The sequence below is a fragment of the Taeniopygia guttata genome, chromosome 21, assembly GCF_048771995.1.
Source record: "Taeniopygia guttata chromosome 21, bTaeGut7.mat, whole genome shotgun sequence".
Lineage (NCBI taxonomy): Eukaryota > Metazoa > Chordata > Aves > Passeriformes > Estrildidae > Taeniopygia > Taeniopygia guttata.
The window spans coordinates 143505-168063 of NC_133046.1; the positions used below are offsets into that span (position 1 = coordinate 143505).

The following is a 24559-nucleotide window of genomic DNA, read 5'->3' on the forward strand; positions in this document are numbered from 1 at the left end:
AATATAAGTATAAATATATAAAATTATATATATTGATTGTAGATACCATTTATTTATTAATCTAATGTATAATTAATTATTAATTAATAATTTTATTAATATTAATTTAATTTATAATTACAGGCAATTAATAATTAATTCATCAGGGAGATCAAGTGTGCCCTTTTCATGGAGAAAAAATTGGATTTTTAAATCCCTTTTCCAGCAGAAAAATCACTACAAAAAAGGGAATTAATTCCATTAAAACTCCCGGAATTCCCAAATTCCCGTAATTTCTTTTGGGAACGCCGGCGTCTCATGAGCATTAATTAGGAATTGTTAAGGGGAGAAATTTGGGAATTTTCCCCGGGAATTTCGGGGTTTTTTTTGGGATCCACCACGAGGTGGCGCCGCGGGGTCGGGAATTGGGAAATTCCTGGAAAATCCCAGCTGGGAATGTTCCCAAATCCCCGAAACCCCAAAATCCGGGAATTTTGGGGCTCTGGGAATTCCCTGGGAATGTTTATGGATTGCCACAAAATCCTGGAATTTCAGGGCTCTGGTAATTTGGGAATTCCCTGGGAATGTTTTTTTATGGTATTAAAATTGGGAAGAGGATTTTTGGGAAGATCCCAAAATTGGGAAAAGGATTTCTGGGATTTTCCTAAAAATCGTGATAAGGATTTTTGGGATGATCCCAAATTTGGGAAGGGGATTCTTGGGATTTTCCCAAAAATTGGGAAAAGGATTTTTGGGATGATCTCCAGGCCCTCCAAAAAGGATTTTTGGGATGATCCCAAAATCGGGATAAGGATTCCAGTTTTTTCCCATTCCTAAATTATAAATTTTCCACTTTTTCCCCTTCCCAAATTCCAATTTTCCCCCGTTTTTTCCCTTTTCTAAATACAATTTTTTTTCTTTTTTTCCCCCTTCCCAAATTCCAGGCTTTTCTGGAGATGTTACCAAAAAAAAAAAAAAAGGGAAAAGAAAAAAAGAATTTTCTGGGTTTGGGGTTGGGAGTGTTTTGTGCGTCAGTTTCCCCGAGTTCCCTAAAAATTGGGAAAATGGGACAGGGAACTTCCCAAACTGGGAATAAACTGGGAATTCTGACACATCCAAACTGGGAATTCTGCCCCATCCAAAATGGGGTTTATCCCAAGGCAGGGATGTCCAGCCCTGCTGGGTGCTCCAAATTCCCAAGAAAATCTGATTTTCCTGGGATAAAATCCCAAAAAAAACCCTGATTTTCCCGGGGAAAAAAATTTTTAAAGAATCTTATTTTCCTGTAATAAAATCCCCCCCAAAATCTGATTTTTCTGGGATAAAATAATAATAAAAAAAAATCTGATTTTTTTTTCTGGATTAAATCCCCAAAAAAGCCGATTTTCCTGGGATAAGCAGGGGCGGGAGCGGGAATTTTTGGGATTGTGCCGAGAGGCGCTGCCGGCTCCTCCTTTTTTCCCTTTTTTTTTTTTTTTTTCCCCCTGTTTTTTTCCCTCCTCCGCCTCCCGGAGCCGATGGAAACTCCTCCGGGCAGGCGGAGGAGCCGGAGCTCGGCAGGGCTGGAATTCCCCCCGGGATTCGGGATTTGGGATTTAGGATTTGGGCTTCGGGCTTCGGAATTTGGGGTTCGGTGTTCGGGATTTGGGATTTGGGGTTGCCGTGGGAAAGCCGGGCCCTGCTGCCCCATGAGCGCTCCGGGTCCTGCGGGGTTTTTTTAGGGAAAAGCGAGAAAAAAGAGGAAAAACTTCGGGGAAAACTTCGGGAAAACTTGGGGAAAACTTCACCTGCTTCTCCCGGAGCCGGGACACGGGCGGGGGTTCGCTGCCCCCGGAGCTTTTGGGGTCTGGTGTTTTGGGATTTGTTTTTTGGGGTGTGACTGATTTGGTTTTTGGGGTTTGTTTTTGCAGTGCGAGGAATTTGGGGGTTGGGGTGTGACTGATCTGTTTTTTGGGGTTTTGTTTTTGGGGTGTGAGGGGTTTGGGATTGTTTTTGGGTTGGGAAGGATTTGTTTTGGGGGTTTGTCTGGGATTTGTTTCTTGGGGTGTGAGGAATTTGGTTTTTGGGGTGTGACGGATCTATTTTGGGTTTCTTTTTTGCGGTTTGTTTTTTCCAGTGTGAGGAGTTTGGGGTTTGTTTTTTGGGGTGTGAGTGGTTTGGGGTTTGAGATTGTTTCTTGGTACTGCGTCTCCACATCTTGGGGTTTGTTTTTTGGGATTTGTGTTTTGGGTTTGTTTTTTGCAGTGTGAAGAATTTGGAGTTTGGGGGGTGAGAGACCTGGTTTTTGGGGTTTGTTTTTTGGGCTGTGAGAGGTTTGGGTTTTGGGATTTGTTTTTTGGGGGGGTTGTTTTTTGGGATTTGTTTTTTGGGGTGTGAGGAGTTTGCTTCTTGGGGGGTTGTTTCTTGGGGTGTGAGGCATTTTTTTGGAATGTGAGGGTTTTTTTGGGGGTGTGAGGCATTTTTTTAGGGTGTAAGGAATTTTTTTGGGGTGTAAGGAATTCTTTTGAGATGTGAGGGATCTGTTTTTTGGGATCTGTTTTTTTGGGTCATAAGGAATTCTTTTGGGGTGTAAGGAATTCTTTTGGGGTATAAGGGATTTTTTGGGGGGTGAGGCATTTTTTGGAGTGTGAGGAATTTTTGGGACTGAGGGCTGGGCTTTGTCCTTCCAATGCCGGCGATTCCCGGGATTCCGAGTCCCGGGAATCCGAGGGAAGCTCGAGGATTCCTCCCAGGAACGGACGGGGCGGATTCCGGGCTCTGAGCCGAGCCTGGCTGAGCCCCGCCTGAGCTCGGGCTCAGCCCGGCAGCATTCGGGACCTTTAAAAACGGTCATAAACCTGATCCGGGGTGGGGGGCTGAGAGCATTTAAAACCAGTTTCAAGCCCCATTTGGGGGTACAGAGTAAAACCAGTTTTAAATCCGAATTGGGGTCAAGAGGGGCAGAGCAAAACCAGTTTCAAGCTCCATTTGGGGGGCAGAGTAAAACCAGTTTTAAGCTCGATTTTGGGCAGCACTGTGCGCCTTTAAAACCAGTTTCAAGACCCCTTTGGGGGGATGGAGTAAAACCAGTTTCAAACTGGATTAAGGGGGTCAGAAGGGGCAAACTAAAACCAGTTTCAAGCCCCGTTTTGGGGGCAGAGTAAAACTGGTTTCAAGCCAGATCTGGGGGCACAGAGTGCCTTTAAAACCAGTTTCAAACCAGATTTAGGGAGGCAAAGTAAAACCAGTTTCAAGCCCCATTTGGGGGGCAGAGTAAACCAGTTTTAAATCTGATTTGGGGTCAGAAGAGTCAGAATACAACCAGTTTTAAACTCAAATTTGGGGGCGCTGAGTGCCTTTAAAACCAGTTTTAGGCTGGGTTTAGGGCAGAGCAGAAATCTCCTCTGGGATTTCTGGGAAGCTCCTCTCAGGGATCCAGAATTCCAAAGAAATTCCAAAAAATTCCAAATAAATTCAACACAAATTCCAAAGAAATTCCAAACAAATTAATCTCCAGCTTTTCCATCCCAAGGAGCTCTTAGAACCTTCTGGAATTCAAATTTTTTTGGACAAAAATCCAAGATTTTTTTTTTAATCCTGAGGGATTTTGCACCTGGCTGCTTGGATACCTCTGAAATTTGGATTTTTTTTGACACAAATCTGCTTGGATCCTTCTCTCCTGTTTAATTCTGGATTTATTTTTGAGACAAATCTGGTTTTTATTGCTCCTGAAATTTGGATTTTGCATCTGGCTCCTTAATCCTGACCTAATAAATTTGGGGTTTTTTTGGACACGAATCTGGATTTTTTCGGTCCTGCAGAATTTTCCTTCTGGCTCCTTGATCCTGACCTGGTTAATTCAGATTTTTTCAGGATTTTCTTGGTCCTGAAGCATTTCCCCCGTGGCTCCTTGTCCCCTTCCCAGCTAATTCAGATTTTTCAGACACAAATCCAATATTTTTTTGGTCCTGGATCATTTCTCCCCTGGCTCCTTGACCCAGACCTGGCTAATTTGGATTTTTTGGGACATGAATCGGATTTTGCTCCCTCCTGGATCATTCCCCACTGGCTTCTTGAACCTGACCAGATTACTTCTGATTTTTGGGACACAAATCTGATTTTTCTTCCTTCCTGGATAATTTTCCCCCTGGCTCCTTGACCCAGACCTGGTTAATTTGGATTTTTTGTGATACAAATCCAATTTTTTGGTCCTGAAGCATTTTATACCTAGCTTGTTGATCCTGACCTGGTTAATTCGCATTTTTGGGACACAAATCCAGGTTTTTTTGGTCCTGAAGCATGTCCCCCCTGGCTCTTTGACCCAGACCTGGTTAATTTGGATTTTTTGGATACAAATCCAGGTTTTTTTTTTTGGTCCTGGATCATTTCTCCTCTGGCTCCTTGACCCCAACCCAGCTAATTTGGATTTTTTAGGACACAAATCCAGGTTTTTTTGGTCGTGGATCATTTCCCCGCTGGCTGCTTGAATCTGATCTGATTACTTCTGATTTTTGGGACACAAATCCAATTTTTTTGGTCCTGAAGCATTTTCTACCTGGCTCCTTGACACCTTCCAGGCTAATTTGGATTTTTTGGGACACAAATCCAGGTTTTTTGACCCTGGCTCCTTGACCCCAACCCAGCTAATTTGGAATTTTGGGACACAAATCCAATTTTTTTGGTCCTGAAGCATTTTCTACTTGGCTCCTTGACCCCGACCTGGCCAATTTGGATTTTTTGGGACACGATCTGGACTTTGTCTCTGCCGCCATGCTGGTGGGATTTTGGTGGCTGCTGCTGGTGCTGCTGTGGCCCCAGCTGTGCCCCCGGCTGTGCCCCTGCGCGGTTGCCGCGGCCAGGAGGGACAGGAAGGGCCAGAAGGAGCTCCCGGAGCTGCCCGACACCTCCCTGGGCAACAGCGAAGAGCGGCCCCAGGTGGGTGCTGGGATCATTCCCGGATTTATTCCTGGATTTATTGGGAATTTCCGGCCTTTTCTGAGTTGATTCCATGCTCGTTTCTTCAATTTCCTTTGGCTTTTTATTTAATTTTCAAGGTTCCTCATGTTAGGAACAGCCAAGAACTCCCAAGGTGGGTTCTGGGATCATTTAGGCATCATTCCTGGATTTATTCCTGGATTTGTTCCTGGATTTATTGGGATTTTCCTGCCTTTTCTGAGTTGATTCCATGCTCATTTCTTTAATTCCCTTTGGTTTTTATGTTTAATTTTGATGGTTCCTCATGTTGGGAACAGCAGAGAATTCCCAAGGTGGGTTCTGGGATCTGCCTGGGCTGGATTTTTTCCATCTTTTGAACATCTGGGTGGGTTTTCCATGGAATCTAAAGATCTCTGAGGGACTTTTGAAGCTCTGGATCCCTCAAGGACACCCTCACGAGCAGCAGGATCAGCCCGGGTTGGGTTTTTTGGACCCTCTGGGGGAGGTCAGTCCATGATCCTTGTTCTGGCGTGTCCCCAGCTCCCGGAGCCCGCGGAACCGCGCATCACGGACCCACGCAGGACCTGGATCTCCTTTGTGCACCGCCCTGATGACGGCAGCGGCTCCAAGAGGAGGTGCAAAGGCAGAGACAAAAAATTGGTGGGATTTCCTCTCCATATTTCCCTTCCTTTTTCTCATCCTTTCCATTTTTGGGGGTTTAATTTCTCCATTTTTGGAGAAGTTTGACACTTCTTGCTTTGGCAGAATTTTGAACCAGCCGCTCTCAAATGGAGTCTTTTTTTGGGGTTATTTCCCCGCTCATTAAAAATAAAATCCAATTTTTTTCTCCTTCCGAGAGATAACGCCTAAGCATCCCAAAGGATAAATTAATCAAGGTGTGGACAAGTGGTTTATTTCAAATTAATGAGCTGAGCGACAGCTCATTAATCATGCGGCACTTTTCATCTGCTGCTTGGACACTCTTAGATTCTTTTCATTAATTTCATTATTTGAGGAATTTTTTGCATCTTCTGAGCAATCTGGGCAGGTTTTCCAAGGAATTTTAGAGAATTATCGGAGGAATGGGAATCCCAACAACTGGAAAAAGATCTCTGAGGGACTCTCAGAGATTCTGGCTCTTCCTGATCCTTCAGTGCCCTCCAAAAATGATCAGGAATTTTCTGGGAATGAACCCCCTGATGTTGCTGATGTCCCTGGACGAATTTTTGGGTTTTAATCCCAAATTTTTCTTTGTTCCCTCAGCGAGGTCTGGTTGGACCTCCAGGGCCTCCTGGACCTCAGGGGCCTCCAGGAGCTCCTGGGGCTGAAGTCACCAAGGAAATTCTTCTGCAGGAGTTCAAGGAGATCTTAAAAGGTAAAAGATTTTAAAAAGTCAAAGATTTTCCAGGGATGTTAAAGGTGAAAGGTATTAAAGGCTGGAGGAGTTTTGTTTTTCAGGACAAATCTTCACCCTCAGGCATTCCCCTGGCAGCCAAAAACATTCCCCTAAGTGCTGCTGGGCTTCAGCTGAAGAGCCAAGTGCAGAATTCCAAGAGCACGTTCATGGTTTCATATGCCAGGCCCTTAAATTAATATTTTATTTCATTTTATTCAATTTTATTCCATTTTTTCCCCTCAGAAGCCATGGAGCACCAAGCCTCCCTGGCCATTTCAGCTCAGCCCAGCCAGCTCCCAATGCCCCTGGAGGAGGTTCCATTCACTGGCTAGGCCCTTAAATTTAGATTTTATTCTATTTTTTTTTTTTTTTTCCATTTTATTCCATTTTTTTTCCCATTTTCCCCTCAGAAACCATTGAGCACTGAGCCTCCCTGGCCATCTCAGCCCAGCCCAGCCAGCTCCTGCTGCCCTGGAGGAGGTTCCATCACAGAATAAGGAATGGCCAGGCCCTTGAATTTAGATTTTATTCAATTTTATGTCATTTAATTCCATTTTATTCCCTTTTATTTAATTTTATTTCCTTTTTCCCCTCAGAAATCATCAGGCACTGGGCCTCCCTGGCCATTTTGGCCCATCCCAGCCAAGCCCCTGCTGTCCATGGAGGAGGTTCCATCACAGGAACAGGAATGGCCAGGCCCTTAAATGAAGATTTCACTTCATTTTATTTCATTTAATGCCATAGTATTCAATTTTATTTCATTTTATTCCCTTTTTCCCTCAGAAACCATTGAGCACCGGGCCTCCCTGGCCCTCCCAGCCCAGCCCAGCCCGCTGCCCCTGCTGCCTCTGGCCCTGGCCGAGGCTGGGTCCCAGCGGCGGCTGCTGGAGGCGTTCCACTGCAAGCTCAAGGGCCACGTGCTGGTGGACAAGAAGACCTTGGTGGAACTCCAGAACTTCCAGCTGGTGAGGAATTCCCGGCTCCTCCTGGTGGGAATCTGCTCCTGCTGGGCTCTGTGGGGCTTCTCTGAGGCTGAAAGGAAGAGAGAAATCCATGGGAAGGTGTCCAAAGGAGGGCCAGAAGTGGTTCCACCTTGGATTCCTCTTAAATCTGATATTCCAGAGGTTCTATCCCTGATGGATCCATCTCAGATCCCCTTTTTAAATTGGATATCCCAGAGGTTCTATCCCTGATGGATCCATCTCAGATCCCCTTTTTCAATCAATTTTTCCATTATTTCCCAAATTTTGGCAGCCTGCCTTGGCAGCCAGGCAGGATCAGCCCTGAGGCGTGGGCAGGGCAGCAGGCAGAGCCGCTGCCTCATTAATCAGCAGGAAAATGGGACTAATTAAGGCATCCCATCCCAGGCTGCTGCTTCCGTGCCTCAGGGCTGAGGTGCCCAACTCATTCCCGGTTTTTCCTGGCTTGGAGCTGCCTGGTGCCAGGACAGGGAGAGTCGGGTTTGGGTTTGTGCCCTCTGGAAAGGGGGATGGATTTGGGATCAGCACAGGGATTTGGGAGCAACTCAGGGATGGATTTGGGAGCAGCACAGGGACGGATTGGGGATCAGCAGAGGGATGGATTTGGGAGCAGTTCAGGGATGGAACTGGGATCAGCACAAGGGTTTGGGATAGGAACAGGGATTTGGGCCCAGCCCAGGGATAGATTTGGGCCCAGCCCAGGGATGGATTTGGGATCAGCATAGGGATTTAGGCTCAGCTTGGGGCTGCAGCTCTGCTCTCTCCCCAGCCCGTGGCCAGGGGTGCGTTCCTGCGGGGCTCGGGCCTGAATGTGGCCACCGGGCGCTTCACCGCCCCCGTGGGCGGCATTTACCAGTTCTCAGCCAACGTGCACCTCGGTGAGTGCCACCCCAGGAACCCCAAAACCCAGAGAACCCAAAATCCCAGAGAACCCCAAACCCCGGATACCCCAAAAACCCCAACCCTCCAGAGACCCCACACCACGGAGACTCCAAACCCCAGAGACCCCAAACTCCGGAGATCCCCCAGAAAACCCCTGGATATTCCAGAGGTTCTGCCATGGATGGATCCACCTGGGATCTCCTTCTTAAGTCTGATATTCCAGAGGTTCTATCCCTGATGGATCCACCTCGGACCCGTTGCCTTTGGCTCCATCAGCCATGCAGGAATCTCTGGCACCTCCTGCAGCCCCCCCAGCACTGGTGGTGTCCCTGGGGATCCCGGAGGCCGGGATTTGTGGGAATGCTGACATTTTCCCACTGTTTTTCCCAGAGCACAGCGAGCTGCGGGGCAGAGCGGCGCTGCGGGCACGGGACAGCGTGCGGGTGTTGGTCTGCATCGAGTCCCTGTGCCACCGGCATGCGTGAGTCACCCCGGGCCTCCCGCGCTTCCTTCCTCCCTTTTTCCACATTTCCCCAAATTCGGCCAACCTGGGAGATTCCTTCCCTCGAGGGGGATTTTGGGAGCTTCTCCAAGGAAAGGGGTTGGTTGAAAAACTTGTTGGGATTTGCAGGGATTCACCACTGGGAAAAAATAATTTAAAAAAATATAGCAAGGAGGAAAGGGGTTGGTTTAAGTGGGAAAACAAGGAAAAGCCAGGCTTAAAACTGAGTTTAACTGGGCTTGTGCTGAGTGGTGGGGGTTTTGGATTTTTTTTTTTTGTGGATCATTTTTTTTTGTGGGATCATGCAATTGTGGAGTTGTGGAATCAGGGAATAATGGAATTGTGGAATTATGGAATTGTGGAATTGTGGAATTATGGATTTAGGGAATTGTGGCATTATGGATTTATGGAATTGTGGAATTATGGATTTATGGAATTATGGAAAGGACCTTAAAGCTCTTCCAACTCCCCAGGCCAGGGCCCCCAAACTTCCACCATCCCCACCTGGCCTTGAACCCTTCCCAACATCCCAAATCCTGCCTAAGTTCCCCTTTCCTGCTCCAACTGCTCCGAATTCCAGGGAATTCCAGGGAAAGGGAGGGAGACTCCTCCTTGCCCCCCACCTATGGGGATTTATTCCGTTCATTTCCCATTTTCAGCTCCTTGGAAGTCATCGCTGGCCTGGAGAGCAACAGCAAAACCTTCACCATTTGTGTCCAGGGCTTGCTGCAGCTGCAGGTGAGGCCCTGGAAATCAGGAATTTCTGTCTGGAAATTGGGAATTTCTGCTGGAAATTGGGTATTTCTGCTTGAAAATTGGGAATTTCTGCTTGAAATTTGGAAATTCTGCCTGAAAATTGGGAAATTCTGCCTGCAAATTGGGAGTTTCTGCTTGAAAATTTGGAATTTCTGCTTGAAAATCAGGAATTTTCAATTTCAATTTCCCTGAAAATGGGAAATTTCTGCTTGAAATCAGCAATTTCTGCCTGAAAATCTGAAATTCATGCTTGAAATCAGGAATTCCTGCTTGAAATTGGGAATTTCTGCTTGAAATTGGGGATTTCTGTCTGGAAATTGGGAATTTCTGCCCCAAATCTTCTTCACTTTCTCCTTCTTCCGGTTCTTCTTTCCTCCTTCTCCTCCTTCACCTTCTTCACCTTTTCCTTCTCCTTCTTCTTCTTTTCCTTCTTTTTCTCCTTCTCCTTCTCCTCCTTCTTTCCCTCATTCTTTCCCTCATTCTCCTCCTTTCTCCTCCTTTTTTTCCTCCTTTTTCTTCTCCCTTTTCTCATCTCTTTCTTCTTCTCCTTCTCCTTCTTCTTCTTTCTCCTTCTCCTTCTTTTCCTCCTTCTCCACCTTCTTCTTCTCCTCCTTCACCTCCTTCTTCACTTTCTTCTTATTTTTCACTTTCTTTCCCTTCTTCTTCTCCTCCTCCTCCTTTTTCTCATTCTTTTTCTCCTTTTCTCCTTCTTTCTCTCCTCCTTCTTCTCCTTCTTCTCCTTTTTTCTTTTCCTTCCCCTCCTTCCCCATGGCTTTGGCTGATTTTGTGCACTTGGATAAAAAACTCCGCACTGCGGTCCGTGGGTGGTTGGTTATTGGGTTAAAACTGAAACCAATTAGGTGCCATCTGTTAATTGGACAGTTTATCCGTAAAAGGCCATGCAGGGAGCGAGACACGGCTCCGTTTTTGGTCGGCTGCAGAACTCAGAGTTTATAAAACCCTAACGCAGATAAAAACCCATAAACATCAGAGCCCAAACACGAAATTCCATCCCACGCGTTTCACCCCAACCCTGGCAAGCGTGGAGCTGAAACTCACCAATAAATCCCACTGGAAGGGGATTTTCCCTGGGATTTTTCCTAAGGAATGTGCCTGAAATTCCCGTTTTTCCCCCCGTTTTCCCTGCAGGCTGGCCAGTACGCCTCCGTCTTCGTGGACAACGGTGCCGGCGCCGCCGTCACCATCCAGAGCGGCTCTGATTTCATGGGAATGCTGCTGGGAGCATAGCAGCCATCCCAAAAAATCCCCAATTTCCAGATTTTGGACTGAAAAAAAAAAAGCAAACCCTCTTTGACCTTGAACCTTGGCCCTGTCCCTACGGAATTCCAAATTATGAATAAACCCAAAAAATCTCCTCACTTTGACCTTGAACCTGCTCCCTGTTCCTGCAGAATTCCAAATGATGAAAAAAAAACCCCAAAAAATCACCCTGGAATATTTAATTATTTAATATATTCCATTTCATATATTTTTTATTCCATTCTTTCACTGGATTTCACTTGGAACCAGCACGGGTTTGGGGTTTTTTTTGGGGGGGATTGATTTGGGTTGGAAATGAAGGATTGAGATGGGAAATATCAGAAATAAATCTGTGACTCTTTTCTGTGGGCTGGGGAGGAAGGGGACGAGGATTTTCCGGCAAAATTCCTTTTTCCAGAGGGTTGGAAAGGGCTTGGATCCTCAGAATTGGGTGTGTTTCACCAAGAAAATGCTGGATTTTCCTACAATCCCAGGCTTGAACTCTTCAGTTCGGGTCATTTATAGCAAAATAAAATTATATATATTGTATTTATATAATTGCACCTCTAATGATATCTTTTATAATTTGATTTATTCTATATATTATATTTAAAATATATAATATATAGAATTATATGGATCTATATGGTTTTCCATAGTTTCTACGGCGAGTTTTCCCAGTTTTATTCACTCTCCCTCAAATCCTGGAATCCCAAATTCTCCCCCAAACCAGGAATCCTGGAATCCCGAATTCTCCCTCAAATCCTGGAATCCCAAACTCCTTCTGAATCCCAGAATCCCAAACTCCCTCTCAATCCTGAAATCCCAAACCCAAGAATCCCAAACCCTCCCTTAATCCCAAAATCCCAAACTCCCCCTCAAACCCAAGAACCCTAAAGTTTTCCCCAAACCAAAAATCCCAAACTCTCCCCCAATCCCAAACTCTCCCTCAATCCTAAAATCCCAAACCCTCCCTCAATCCCAGAATTCTCCTTTCCATCCCAAATCCTCCATTCCATCCCCAAATCCTCCTTTTCATCCCCAAATCCTCCTTTTCATCCCAAATATTTTCTCGGGAATCTGGGCTTGGAGCTGTGGGGGGCCCTCAGAATTGCAGGAATTCTCCCAAAATTCCCCCCCTTTTTTTTCCCCTCTTTTTTTTCCCAGCTGTTTTCTTTTCCTCCCGGGTTTTGGTTTCTTTTTGGGACTTTGATCTGCAGAGTGTGAGAGGAGGGGCGGTCACGGGAGATTGGATTCCCAAAAAAAACCCCCCAAAAAAACATGGAAAGAGGGAAAAAACCAGGAAAGGAAAAGTGGAAAATGGGAATCTGAGCAGGGGCATTCCAGAGCTGGAATCCCACATTTTCCCCACATTTATCCCACTTTTATCCCACATTTATCCCACTTTTATCCCACATTTTCCCCACATTTTGGGGCAATTTGGATTTTTCTGAGTGGATTTGGAGCAGTTTGGATTTTTCTGTGTGAACTTTGGGGCAATTTGGATCTTTCTGAGTGGATTTTGGGGCAGTTTGGATTTTTCTGTGTCCCAATCCAGGTGGATTTTGGCAATTTGGATTCCATCCCTTCCCCTCCCTCCTGCAGGAGCCGCTCCCCGGGACAAACCCAAACCTCGGGAACCGCAGATTTGAGAAACTTTTGGGATTCTCCTCGTTTTTTCCATCACTTCCACCCAAAAACCGCCAGCCTGGGCACGGAGCCAGGAGTGAAATAATCCAAATTTTCTCTGGGAAGGGCTGGAATTCCCGGCAGGCGCCAGGGAATCGTCCCGGCCCGGCGGCTCCCGGGGATGGATGGAATCCTGCTCGGCTGGGGCCGGGAATTCCCTCCTTTTTCCCCCTCTTTTATCCTCCTTTTTTCCCTCTTTTAGCCTCATTTTTCCCTCCTTTTTCCTCCTTTTTTCCTCCTTTTTACCCCTCATTTTTCCTCATCTTCCCCTTCTTCCCCCCTTCCCCTATTTTTCTTTCTTTTTTCCTCTTTTTCTCCTCCTTTATTTTCTCCTTTTTTCCACTTTTCCCCCTCCTTTTTCCCTCCTTTTCCCCTCCTTATTTCCTACTTTTTCCTCCTTTTTTCCCCCCCTTTTCCCTCCTTTCCCCACCTGTCAAACCCAGGAATTTCCAATGAGTTTAATCCGCCTGGAATTCTCTCAGCACCTGTCTGGGAGCTTTTCCCTTTCCCCCAGAATTTTTTTCCTGACTCCCAGCAAAAACTCCCAATTTTTTTGCATTCAAACCTGTGGGCAGGGATAAACCCCCCCTTTTCCAAACTTCCGGGGCTTTTTTTCTTTGGGAAGGGAAGGTGGGGGAGAGATTTGGGAATGGGCAAATTGGGATTTGGGAATGGGCAGACTGGGATTTGGGATGGGCAAACTGGGATTTGGGAATGGGCAAACTGGGTTTTGGGAATGAGATTGGGGGGAGCAGGAGGAGTTGGGGGTAAAATTGTGGGGATTTCCTTTTCCATTTTTACCTTTCCCTTTCTCTTTTCCTTTTTTCCCTTCTCTTTTCCTTTTTTCCCTTCTCTTTTCCCTTTTCCCCTTTCCCCTTTTTCCTCATCCAGCCCAAACATTCTCTCTGCACCTGAAAAATCCATTTTTAATTCCAAGCCACCTTTTAGGGATGTTTTTTCCCTTCGGTTTTACCGATTCCCACCCCAGGGCAAGGCTGGGATGTGCTCCCAAATCCCGCTGGGGTGGATCCACCCAAAATCCAGGCGTGAATTCCCATCTATGGACCCGTGCCTGTGCAAATCCCCAGGTGGAAAAATTCCCCTCGGGGAAGGAGCCGGCGCTCCCAGGGCAGGGAGATGAAGGGATCTGTCAAGTGGAATTCCAGAAGTGGGAACTGCCAGGAATGGAGAGTCTGGAATGTGCCTAAAATAAATATTCCCTGCCGGGTATTTACTTTGTCTGCAAATCCCTGCTCGGCCTTCGCCAGGGAATGAAGGGGTATTTGGGATTTATCCTGCCCTCATTCCCTCGCTCCCTGCTGGGATCAGGCTGGAATTGTGCTGGGATGCTCTGCGATCACTCATGGAATTCCCAAAGGGGTGGAATGCCAGGGTTCCTCCTTCCCTTCCTCAGGGAAGCAGCTGAGAATCCTTGGAAAAGTGGCCAGGAGGGATTGAAAGGGTCCAGGAGGGATTGAAATCCCTGCCTGCAGATTCTCCAGGGAATCCAGGACCTGACAATGTCCTAAAGTGGATTTTTGGATTTTTCTGCTGCAAATCTTCCCCTCATTCCCTGAATCCCTCATTCCTTCATTTCCCCAATCCCTGAATTCCTGAATCTCTGAATCCCTCAATCCCTGATTCCCTGAATCCCTCATTATTTGAATCCCTCAATCCCTCATTCCCCCAATCCCTCATTCCCATCTGGAATTGTGTTGGGATCCTGTGGGATCACATCATGAAATCCCAGAAAGAACAATCAATTAAAAATTCCTGTTCCACTGGGAAATAAAATTCCCTAAAATTCAACAACACCCCACCCCCACCCCCCCCAAAAAAAAAAAAAAAAAAAAAAAAAGCAGAGAAAGGGAGGAAAAGTGTCAGAATTCCACAGAATTCCTTGGGATCTGTGCAATCCCTGGAAAGGAGATCCCAGCCTGGGAGTGCCCAGAGCAAATCCAGATGATTTTCATCCCAGGAAATTTGGATTCATGCCCTGGAGGATTTAATTAGCCATGGAAAGAACTCGAATTAGGCGGGAGAAGGAAGGTTTGTGCCTCCTGTGAGGGAAAACCAGGAATTTTCCATTGTTCCCAAATAAACACCAACACCTTTTGGGATGCAAGGAGAAGAAAAAAGAGGGAAAAATTGATCCCAACCTTAGCAAAAAAAAAAAAAAAAAAAAAAGGGGAAAAATCCTTTCCCTGCTTTTCCTGGCAGAAATCATTGGGGGATTGAAATCCCAAGAAACTGGGGATTTCCTTGAGATAATTCCTTGGGAATGAGGGGGAAATTTTCCTTTTTTTCCTTTTTTTTTTTTTAGCTGGAAACAGATGGGAAATGGGCTGGTGGGGACATGGAAATGCTCTTGGAGAATTTTTCCTGAGATTAGGATGGAGTTCAGCTGGAAAATCCAAATCCAGCTTCCCCATTTGTTTTCCAGGGTTCTCTGCCTGGATAAAAACCCCAAAATTCCCTCCAAAAAAACCAAAAAAAAAACCCCAAAAAAACCACCACATTGGGAGCACAAATAATTGATCACTGTATTAATTATAAATCCCAATATTTGGGTTTATTCCATAGAATTTAAAGTTTATTCCTTTTCTTCCCAAACCTTCAGTTTTCCTGAAGGAATCCCTTTTCCTTTCTGGGATTTTTCATGGGGTTTTTTTGGTTCCTTGAGTTTTTTTGGGATTTTTTTTTTTTTGTGGGATTTTGGGTGTTTTTACTATTTTCTGTCTGGTTTTCAGCTCCTTGCTCAGTGCTCCCACCAGGACACATCTCCTGGTTTTCCTGGATTTCCTGGATGGAATTCTGAACTGTTTTCTCCCGTCTGGAATGCCGACACCCACGGCAGATATTCCCACTCATCAGCGCCTTCCAGATGCTCCCAGCCTCGGGGTGTTCGTCTTACGCAGGCAAAATCCCAAAAAATTCCCTCCCAAATCCCAAATCCAAGAGGGATGTGCCATCCCTGGGAATGGATCTTGGAGCTTTTTCCCAAAGGATCTTGGAGCTTTTTCCTATGGGATCATGGAACCTTTTCCCAATGGATCATGGATCCTTCTCCTAACGGGTCTTGGAGCCTTTTCCCAATGGATCATGGAGTCTTTTCCTATGGGATCATGGAGATTTCTCCTAATGGATCACGGAGCCTTTTCCCAATGGATCCCAGCCCAATTTCCCAGTGGATCCCAGCCCTCTTTCCCAATGGATCCCAGCCCCATTTCCCAGTGGATCAGTTCCCCCCTTCCCAGTGGATCCCAGCCCCCTTTCCCAGTGGATCCCAGCCCCATTTCCCAGTGGATCCCAGCCCCCTTTCCCAGCGGATCCCAGCCCCCTTTCCCAGTGGATCCCAGCCCCCTTTCCCAGTGGATCCCAGCCCCCTTTCCCAGTGGATCCCAGCCCCTTTCCCCATTGCCCGTGAGCTCCGATCCCTTCTGGGATGGCTCTGGGCGCAGCAATTCCGGGGTTCCCAGCCCCAGGGGGACCAGGCTGAGCCCCTGCTCCCTCTCCCCGTTCCCTGGGAATGCCGAACCCCCCCAGGGATGTGATTCCCCGCTGCCAGCGCCGCGTGGGTTGGACAGAGCCCCGCTGGAACGGCGTCCGCGCTGCTTTAATTCCCTAATAACAGCTTCTCCCTCCAGCCAGGCTGGAGCCATCGCCCGCAGCAGCCCCTGGCATGAAAAACTCCTCTGTGCCTGTGACACTGGGGCCTTTGATGAAGCAGCCCGGGATGGTTTCAGCAGCAGGTATTAAATATCCCAAATATCCCAATTAGTGCAATTCACAATTAGTGACAATTAGCTGGTCCCTCTCCAACATTCCCCAAGTCGCTCCCCTGAGGAGGGAGGGAGGCAGCAGGAGGAGGATGCTGCAGAGATGATTTTTAGGGATGATGTGGATAAATGTGAGGTAAAATCCGCTTCCCCAGCCTGAATCTCCCATCTCAGAGGGATGGAAAAATGGAATTTTGGGACTCTGGTTTGCAAACAGTAAAGGAGAAGAGGCTGGATCTGAACTCAAATAAATTTACCCAGCAAAAGTCTTTATATTAATAAAATATATAGAATTAATTACTTCACACTCCTTATCCTGCTCAAGCCCCCAAACACAGGAATTTCCCTCTGAATTCCCACTTCTTTGTGGGAATAAGAGGGAAAAAGCTCTGATGGATAGTTCTGAGTCCCAAAATGTCCAAGGGGAAGCACAGGAATGTTAAAATTCCCCCCAGTTCTGGCTGGAAATCCAGGTGGGTTCCTGGCTGTGCTCTTGAGGGTCCCAATCCCTGCCAAATTTGGGAATTAAGGGTTGGAAAAGCCCTTTAGGATCCTTAAATCCAGCCATGAACCACATGGATGCTGTTTTTCCCCAGGGCAGCTACAATTAAATTCTCCTTGCCTAAGCCCCTGTCCCTGGATTGTTCTGGGTTTGCCCAGAAAAAGGAAAAAACAGGGAAAAAATTCCTCCTATTTCCATTTGACCTGGATCCCCCCATTCACAACCAGGGCAGGATCCTCCACTGCAGGGTGATCCCAAGAATCCTTTCAGGATCATTTCATCCCAATTTCCATCCCAAATTTTATCTTTTCCTCATCTTCCCTTTCCTGCTCTGCAAAGCCAGAGAGTTGAATGAGCAAAGCTGTGGAAAAATGTTGGATTTAAAGCGTTAAAAAAAGGACAGGGAAGGGAAAAAAAAAAAGGGAATTCCTGGGTTTTAAATCAACCTCAGCATTGCTGATGCAGTTGTTTACGAGCAGCTGTTCCAGCCCATTGCACGGACAAAATCCAAGGGAAATGAGATGTTTGATGTCTGCAAAGGCATGCACAAGCCATGGAAAAGCTCCCATGGAAAGGGAAGTAGTGGGATAAACACTCCCTGATTGCGGGGAAGGGGCTGGGGGGGAAATCAGGGGATCACCCCGTGCTGGGGCAGGAGGGAAATTGGGGATTTTTCAGGGATATGGGACGTTTTCCTGGAATTTTAATCCCATTTGTCAGGACAATTCAAGCGATGGGGAATAGTCTGGGAGGAGCCGTGGTATCATCAAATCCCATCCCAGCCCTGTAGACATCCCAAAATCTCACCTGGGACACCCAAAAAATCCCACCCAGGAGCATTGTCCAAAACAGGGAAGAGGTTGTGTGTTCTCCATGAGGGAAATCAGGGATCATTTAAGGAATGGGGACACTGGGACACCCAGAATTATGGAATTAGGGAACTAGGGAATAGCCTGAGCTTGGAATTAGTCCCTCTCCAAATTTTCTACTCCAGGTTTATATTCTCTTCATCCAGATGATGCCTGAGGTCCCATCTGGAGCCACTGCCAGGATCAGGAGATGCTGACTCCACTCAGGAATTCCTTTTCCAGCCTCCTGCCCCCGGCTCTGTTTATTCCCTGCTTCTTTCCCAGCAAGAATTCCAGCTTTTTTAATTCCCTCTTGGAATTAAAAATGTTGTTTTCCCCCTTAATTCCCCCTTTTTCCCTCAGTCCTTCCCCTGAGACGCCCCCAAGGAAAACCAGGCCAGGCCAATGCCAGTATCCCACACCTTGGAATATTTATGGATTTCCTTGGAGCCAGAACTCTTTGGGAGCCTGCAGCTCAGGTTTTAGGATTTATTTCGGTGTCTCCAGCCCTGCTGTCTGAGCCTGAAAATAGCAACCCAGGCTGATCTTATCAGCAGCTCTTGGAGACTCCAATTATCTCCTCCCGCGGCTCCGCAGAAATCGGATCCTGGTTATTGTTTTCTTATCCCGCTCCCTGTCCTCAGAATCCTCCTGGCCGTGGCCGTGGAGCTCTCCAGGAGCCACGCTGGAATTTTATAGAGTGGGAGATAAGCAGAATTCCCGAAATCCAGCCAGGCCTGCATCCCAAAGCCTTTGGGGTCAGTGCCTGAGATGAACAATTTGTTCCCAATGTTCTGAGAGAGTAATTGAGGCAAAAATTCCATTTTATCAGTTTTTCCAATTCAATTCCCTTGGAATAATAGATTTATGGCATCAGGCCAGGATTTGGGATGTTGTCCATGGATACGGAGTGGGAGATTCCCGAAATCCAGCCAGGCCTGCATCCCAAAGCCTTTGGGGTCAGTGCCTGAGGGCAATGATTTGTTCCCAGTGTTCTGAGGGGGAAACTGAGGCAAAAATTCCATTCTAGCAGCTCTTCCCACTCAATTCCCTTGGAATTATGGATTATGGCATCAGGCTGTGATTTGGGAAGTTTATCCATGGAGTCAGAGATTCCAGGATTCTGCTCATCCCTAAATCCAGCCATGCCTTCATCCCAAAGCCTTTGTTCCCAGTGTTCTAGGGAAGAAACTGAGGCAAAAATTCCACTTTAGCAGCTTTTCTCACCCAATTCCCTTGGAATTATGGATTCACAGCACCAGGCCAGGATTAGGTTGGATATTTGGGAATATTTCCTCTCTGAAAGGGTGCCCAGCCACTGGAATGGGCTGCCCAGTGGAGTCCCCATCCCTGGAAGTGTCCCAAAAACCCGAGGATCACCTTCCCAAAAACCCGTGGATCACCATCCCAAAAACCCCTGGACTGACCGCAACTTCCAGCTCCAAGCACCTCAAGCATCGGGATTTTGGCAGATCCAGAATCCTGGCTCAAGTCCTTCCCTAAAATCAACACCTAAAGTAAATATTTGGAATTGTCCCAGCCAGCAGCAGCTCTGGATAAATGTTTTTTTTCCAGTGGTTTCTGCTGGGATGATTCCAAGCCCTTTGGAACCGCCCCAAATCCATCGATCAGCGTCAGCGACGACATTTTCCTCGCGTTCAAAAACTGGGAATCTTATTCCTTTATCAACCTTTTTTGCTCCTCGCGGACCCCGCGCTCGGTGGGAGCCGCTCCGCTTGGCCGGAGCTGGAGAGCAGAAAATAAACAGTGCCCACATTCCCGGGATTTCGGCTGTCAGGGGAGCAGGGAATTATGGGGACCACCAGGAAGTGGGAATAGTGGTTTTCCATGAGGAGAAGTTCCTTCCCAACTTCCCGGACATTCCTTGGCACCTCCAGAGCTCTTTGGATCTGTGGGTCGTGGATTTCTGAGTTTTCCTAAAAAACTTAGATTGGTATCTACATTTTTCCTCAATTTTTCCATGTTTTTCATGATCAGAGGTTCTTCAGCCTCATTCCCAACTTTTCGGGGACATCTTGGTGGTGGCCTTGGCATCTCCAGAGCTTTTTGGATTTGTGAAATTGTGGATTTCTGAGTTTTCCTCAAAATTTGGATCGGAGTCCCGATTTTTCCTCCATTTTCCAAGATTAGAGGTTCTTCAGCCTCACTCCCAACTTCCTGGACATTCCTTGGCACCCCCAGAGCTCTTTGGATTTGTGGGATCTTGGATTTCTGAGTTTTCCTCAAAATTTGGAGCAGTATCCAAATTTTTCCACATTTTCCCACATTTTCCATAAGGAAATGTTCCTCAAATATAACAAAATTCCAATTTTCCCCTCAATTCCAGCATCTCATGCAAGTGAATCTTCCCATTGAAATGAGGAATTATTTCCCAATCACAGAAAAAAATCCCCCGGGAAGCTCCTGGAGTGTGAGGAATTTTTAGTAAGAATTTTTAATTCCTACAGAGTTTTTAATCACCCCAAAAATTGGAGCAGGATCAGGAATTTAAATCCTTTGGGAATTCCTTTGGAAAATGAAATTTCTCAGCTCAAATCCATGGAATTTTCAGCTGAGGAAACCCCAAAAATTCATTTTTGGATTGTTCCACATAAAATAAAAATCCCAGAATGTTTTTAATTAATTAGATTTTAATAATTTTATTCATTTTACCTCTATTTTAGGGACTTTTTCAAAGGGTTTCCACATCAATTTTCCATGGATTCCACAGAAAAACACGGTGGCTCCATCCTCAGAAATTCCACTTTTTAATTGGAAAACTCCTTTCCTTTTTCCCCGATTTTTTTATCTTAAAATCGGTGACCACCACATGATTTTAGTCAGAAATACCTGGGTTTGGACAGTTAAATTCCCTTTTTTTTTTTAAGGAATTAACACTTCCAAAGGCTTGGAGTGACATCTAGCGACAGGCAGGAAAATCTGGGAATAAATTAAAAAAAAAAAAAAATAAAAGGAATAAATTCCCTTTGCTTCAACAGCAAAATCCCAAAGTTATCCCGAATCATTTAGGGGGGAAAATCGCATTATTTTCATTTTTGAGGGAAGTTTGTGTTCTTTGTTTGAGCATGGAATGTTTAAAATTTGGAGGGAAAACAATTTTAAAAATATTGGAATGCTGGGGATTAAAGATTCCAAGGAAATCAGGGAAGGAAAAAATTCCCTTTAAAATAATTTGGCCCTGTCCTCCACTGATTTTGCTTCCCAGGTGGAATTTTCCAGGGAAAATAAAGGGGGAAGGTGGATAAAATAATGGGAATTTTGATGTTATTCTGGGAATAAATGGATTTATTTGGTATTTTCCTGGGAAAAAAGCGTAAAGGTGGATAAAACAATGGGGAAATGGATGTAATTCTGGGAATAAATGGATTTATTTGTCATTTTTCTGGGGAAATAGAGACTACACAGGCAAGAATTAGAAATAAATATAATTATAAATAAATATTCACATTACAGGTAATTGATCATGATACAGACAACATTGGTGAACCCCAGATGGCAAATGCGTGTTTAAAAAACTGGAATTTTGCTGACATCTTGGAAAATTCCTACTTTGGAAGAGGATATTTCAGGAAAAACAATCCCTGGTAATCCCTGTGCATGCATGATAATAATAATTATAACAATTGAGTTGAACATGCTAAAATAATCGAGTTTTTGCAGGGTTTTAGTTTTGTTTTAGGAAAAAAGCCTTGAAATTTTTGAAATAAAATCCGAAGGTTTTTGATTTGCAGTAATTAATTAATACAAGAATAACAAAAAAATAAAATTACAACATACTCCATCCCTTTGGTATTCCTAATTCCTGAAATTCCTAATTTTGCTGAGGAAAAAAGGAGGAATTGGCACTTTTTGAATTTTCTGTTTTCCTGGGTCGTTTGTCTCTTCCAGCCCGAGCTGGGAAGGGAATGGGAATGAAAGTGCAGAGTGCAACAAACACCCAAAAAAACCCCAAAACTGCAACAAAAAAACATTAAAAAAATGGAATTTTATATTTCCAAAGTAAAATCAGCTCACGCTGCGAGAGCTGCAGCTGGCACAGGGAACTGGGAAAAATTTGGATCAGCTGCCATCAGAAAATGTTGGAATTCCAGGTTTGGAGATAAATTTATCTCCAAAATGAAAGAAAATAAATAAAAAGAAAGAAAAGAAATAACAGAAATAAAGAAATGTCTGAGACCTGTGTGAGCTGTGGTTATTTTGGTGAAGGCAGGACTGAGGGAAAAACCCCAAATTTTGGATGTGTCACTAATAATTAATTCAATTTTAAGGCATTTTTGGATTGAAGGAGGGAATTCCCCCAACTTTCAGCGCCTAAATGTGATTTTTTTTTTTTAGTGTGCTGAAAAGAGAAATAAAATTCTCCAAATTAAATTTTTGGGGTGGGGGGAACCTTCTTCTCTTGACTACACAAATTTCACTTTTTTACCTTAAATCCTCACCTTTCGGCAAATTATTTTTGAACTCCCACTGATCAATTTTTGCTCATTTGGATTAAAAATAAATCTAAATTCGAAGACTTGGAGCAGCCAGGGAGTTCTTGAGTGAGCAGTGGAGGGAAATGAGATGAAAACAACACCTGCCTTTGCAAAAAAAAATTTAAAAAAAAATTGAAAAATTGAAAAAGTCTTCTCCTGAAACTAAGAATAAATTGAATTTCTGCCTTTCACAGGGCGAGAAAAGAGAAATAAAGAGATGTAATTATTCCATTCTCAGCTACCCCTGGAAAAGCTGATCCCTTTTCCTGCTCTGTGGAATAATCTGGTCCCACTTTGGGCTCTTCTGCTCGAATTTCCTTGCCAAGGAATAAACAGCAGCTTCATTTTAATCTTATTAGCATAAAAAACTCAGCGTGACCTTTAGCAAATCACCCTCAAATATTTTCAAACTTCTCCTTCCAGTTTTTTATCTGCTTTTTGGGTTTTGCCACCTTTTATTTGCCTTCAGTTCTGGCATTTTGGCTTTTTCTGGGATTTCTGGCAGCTGCTTTATTTTGTTTTTTAAGCGTCTTGAACCATGCCACGTCAGCACTCCGAGGGTGATAATGAGTCCTGCAAAAGCTTTTTAAAAGAGGAGTTAGTTAATCCCCATCCAATTAACGGTTCTTCCCGAAATCCAGCCAGGCTGCATCCCACTGGGATTAGCGCCTGAGGGGAAGGATTTGTTCCCAGTGTTCTGAGGGGGAAATTGAGGCAAGAATTCCATTTTATCAGTTCTTCCCACCCAATTCCTTTGGAATTACAGATCCACAGCACCAGGCTGGCATTTGGGAGGTTTCTCCTTGGATATGGAGTGGGAGATTCCAAGATTCTGCTCCTCCCTAAATCCAGCCATGCCTGCATCCCAAAGCCTTTTGTCCCAGTGCTCTGAGGGGGAAACTGAGGCAAGAATCCCATTTTATCATCTCAAGGATCCCATTTTATCATCTCTTCCCACTTGGTCTCTCCTTGGCTACAGTGTAGGAGAGTCCAGGATTCTGCTCTTCCCTAAATCCAGCCATGCCTGCATCCAAAAGCCTTGGGCCCAGTGTTCTGAGGGGGAAACTGAGGCAGGAATCCCATTTGAACGGGATTCTCCCGTGTAGCAGCAAGCAGAGCCCAGCATGCCAAGCTGCTCAGGGGATGCCATCCTTCCTCTGGCAGCACTGCGAGGGCGGCACTCCCCAGTCGTACATGTAGGAGAGACGCAGTTTCACCTCCTCCTTGCACAGCTTCCCTTCCCTGGCTAGCGTCTGCTGCTTCTCCAGCATGTCCTCGATGCTCTGCTTGTGGGTCACGATGTACTTGTTGCTGCAGCCGCGCGATTTGTACTCGGTGTCGAAGCGGGGGTCGTGCACCCTCTTGACATCGATGGGCGCCAGCCACACGCCCAGGGACACGTCCTCGCTCTGCCACAGGTTCAGGTAGTCCCTGCTGAGGCTCAGGTAGCGCACCAGGTCGGCGGAGATCACGTATCCACCACCCAGCGCGTAGGGCAGGTAATAATCGCACAGCAGCCAGGCGCTCTCCTTCCACTTCCCCCCGGATTTCACCCGCCCGCGGCCCGAGAAGAAGCCCCAGTACAGGCGCCGCGGCTCCTTGGCGCTCAGCTCCTCCAGCAGCACGTCCAAGCGCACGAAGGTGTCATCGTCCGCCTTGAGGGCGAACTGGAAGTCCAGGTGCGCGTCCAGCCACACGTAGGTGGCCAGCACCTTGGCCGTCAGGTTCTCGTAGGAGTCGCGCAGCTCCGGCAGCAGCAGCAGGTCCCGGTGGCGCCGCTGCTCCAGCTGCAGGCTCCGCAGCTCCTCGGCGCCCAGCCCCGCCGTGCCCACCACGAAGCGGCTCCAGACGCGGCCGGGAGGCGCCGCCGCCATCCAGGTGCTGCGGATGATGCTCCGCCGCTCGCTGGACTTGGGGTCGCTCATCACCACCGCGGCCAGCACGGCGCTGCCGCCCTCAGCGCCGCGGGCGGCCCGGCCGGGCTGGGGGTGCGCGGGCGGCGGGCGCAGACCCTCGGAGGTGCACTTGGCGAGGTAGAGCAGCACGGCGGCGCAGAGGGAGAGCCCGCCCAGCCCCAGCGCGGTGCGGTGCCGGCTCAGCCGCCGCAGCGCCCTCATGGCCGCCGGGTCCCTCACGGCCGCCGCGGTGAGGCGGGAACGGCGGTACGGCCGCCGGGAGGGGACAAGCTTTGTGCGGGAGTGCTCACCAAGAGACGCTGCCGCGCTGCGTTGGTTTCATGGCTCTCCCGAGATTTTCGCCTTCTCCTCCGGGAAGCGGCGGTTCCGTCCCTGCTCCTGCCGCTGTTCCGGTGGTCCCCGCACCGGGGAAAGGGGAGGGAGGAGGAGCGCAGGCCGCAGCGCTTGACGCGGCGGCTGCCATCTTTGAGTACGGCACTAAGGCCGAGGAGCGGCCATCTTGGGTTTGGGCACTGCGCCGTGCCCGTGCCTGGGATGGGCTCAAAACCCACCCAAGTGCCACGCCCCGCCATGGGCAGGGGCACCTTCCACTGTCCCAGGCTGCTCCAGGCCTCCATGTCCAACCTGGCCTTGGGCACTGCCAGGGCAGTTACAGCTGGG

At 46.8% G+C, this 24559-nt stretch overlaps 2 protein-coding genes and 1 long non-coding RNA gene across 6 annotated transcripts; 1 reads left to right on the forward strand and 2 right to left on the reverse strand.

Annotated features, from left to right (window-relative positions):
• The first annotated feature begins 1481 nt into the window (after positions 1–1481).
• On the forward strand, positions 1482–16434 carry C1QTNF12 (C1q and TNF related 12). 4 transcript variants are annotated; one of them, XM_041720476.2, is made up of 8 exons: positions 1482–4893; positions 5434–5553; positions 6157–6268; positions 7073–7254; positions 8039–8147; positions 8542–8632; positions 9313–9391; positions 15109–16047. In XM_041720476.2, the coding sequence occupies exons 1-8, from the start codon at positions 4729–4731 to the stop codon at positions 15910–15912; spliced, it is 1662 nt and encodes a 553-aa protein (XP_041576410.1). In that variant the 5' UTR covers positions 1482–4728; the 3' UTR covers positions 15913–16047. The 4 variants fall into 4 exon arrangements, with proteins under 4 accessions (XP_041576410.1, XP_030145421.1, XP_072773566.1 ...); XM_030289561.4 differs by lacking the exon at positions 15109–16047 and adding an exon at positions 10559–11227; XM_072917465.1 differs by lacking the exon at positions 8039–8147 and having other exon boundaries at positions 15109–16434.
• Positions 6802–24471, reverse strand: LOC121471003 (uncharacterized). The gene is made up of 2 exons (XR_005982370.2): positions 24190–24471; positions 6802–7321 (listed from the first exon to the last, which is right to left on the reverse strand). It is a non-coding gene; the product is annotated as an uncharacterized lncRNA (long non-coding RNA).
• On the reverse strand, positions 20858–24196 carry B3GALT6 (beta-1,3-galactosyltransferase 6). Its single transcript, XM_002190272.6, has one exon. It carries the CDS (start codon positions 24098–24100, stop codon positions 23120–23122), a length of 981 nt encoding a protein of 326 aa, XP_002190308.3. The 5' UTR covers positions 24101–24196; the 3' UTR covers positions 20858–23119.
• Positions 24472–24559: the final 88 nt, after the last annotated feature.

Excerpts from the sequence above, each read along its gene's own strand:
- C1QTNF12 (XM_072917465.1), top strand. The coding sequence starts at position 4,729 with ATGCTGGTGGGATTTTGGTGGCTGCTGCTGGTGCTGCTGTGGCCCCAG. Across the intron at positions 4,894-5,433 it reads ACAGCGAAGAGCGGCCCCAG|CTCCCGGAGCCCGCGGAACC; the intron begins GTGGGTGCTGGG and ends GCGTGTCCCCAG. Across the intron at positions 8,633-9,312 it reads TCCCTGTGCCACCGGCATGC|CTCCTTGGAAGTCATCGCTG; the intron begins GTGAGTCACCCC and ends TCCCATTTTCAG.
- B3GALT6 (XM_002190272.6), bottom strand. The coding sequence starts at position 24,100 with ATGAGGGCGCTGCGGCGGCTGAGCCGGCACCGCACCGCGCTGGGGCTG.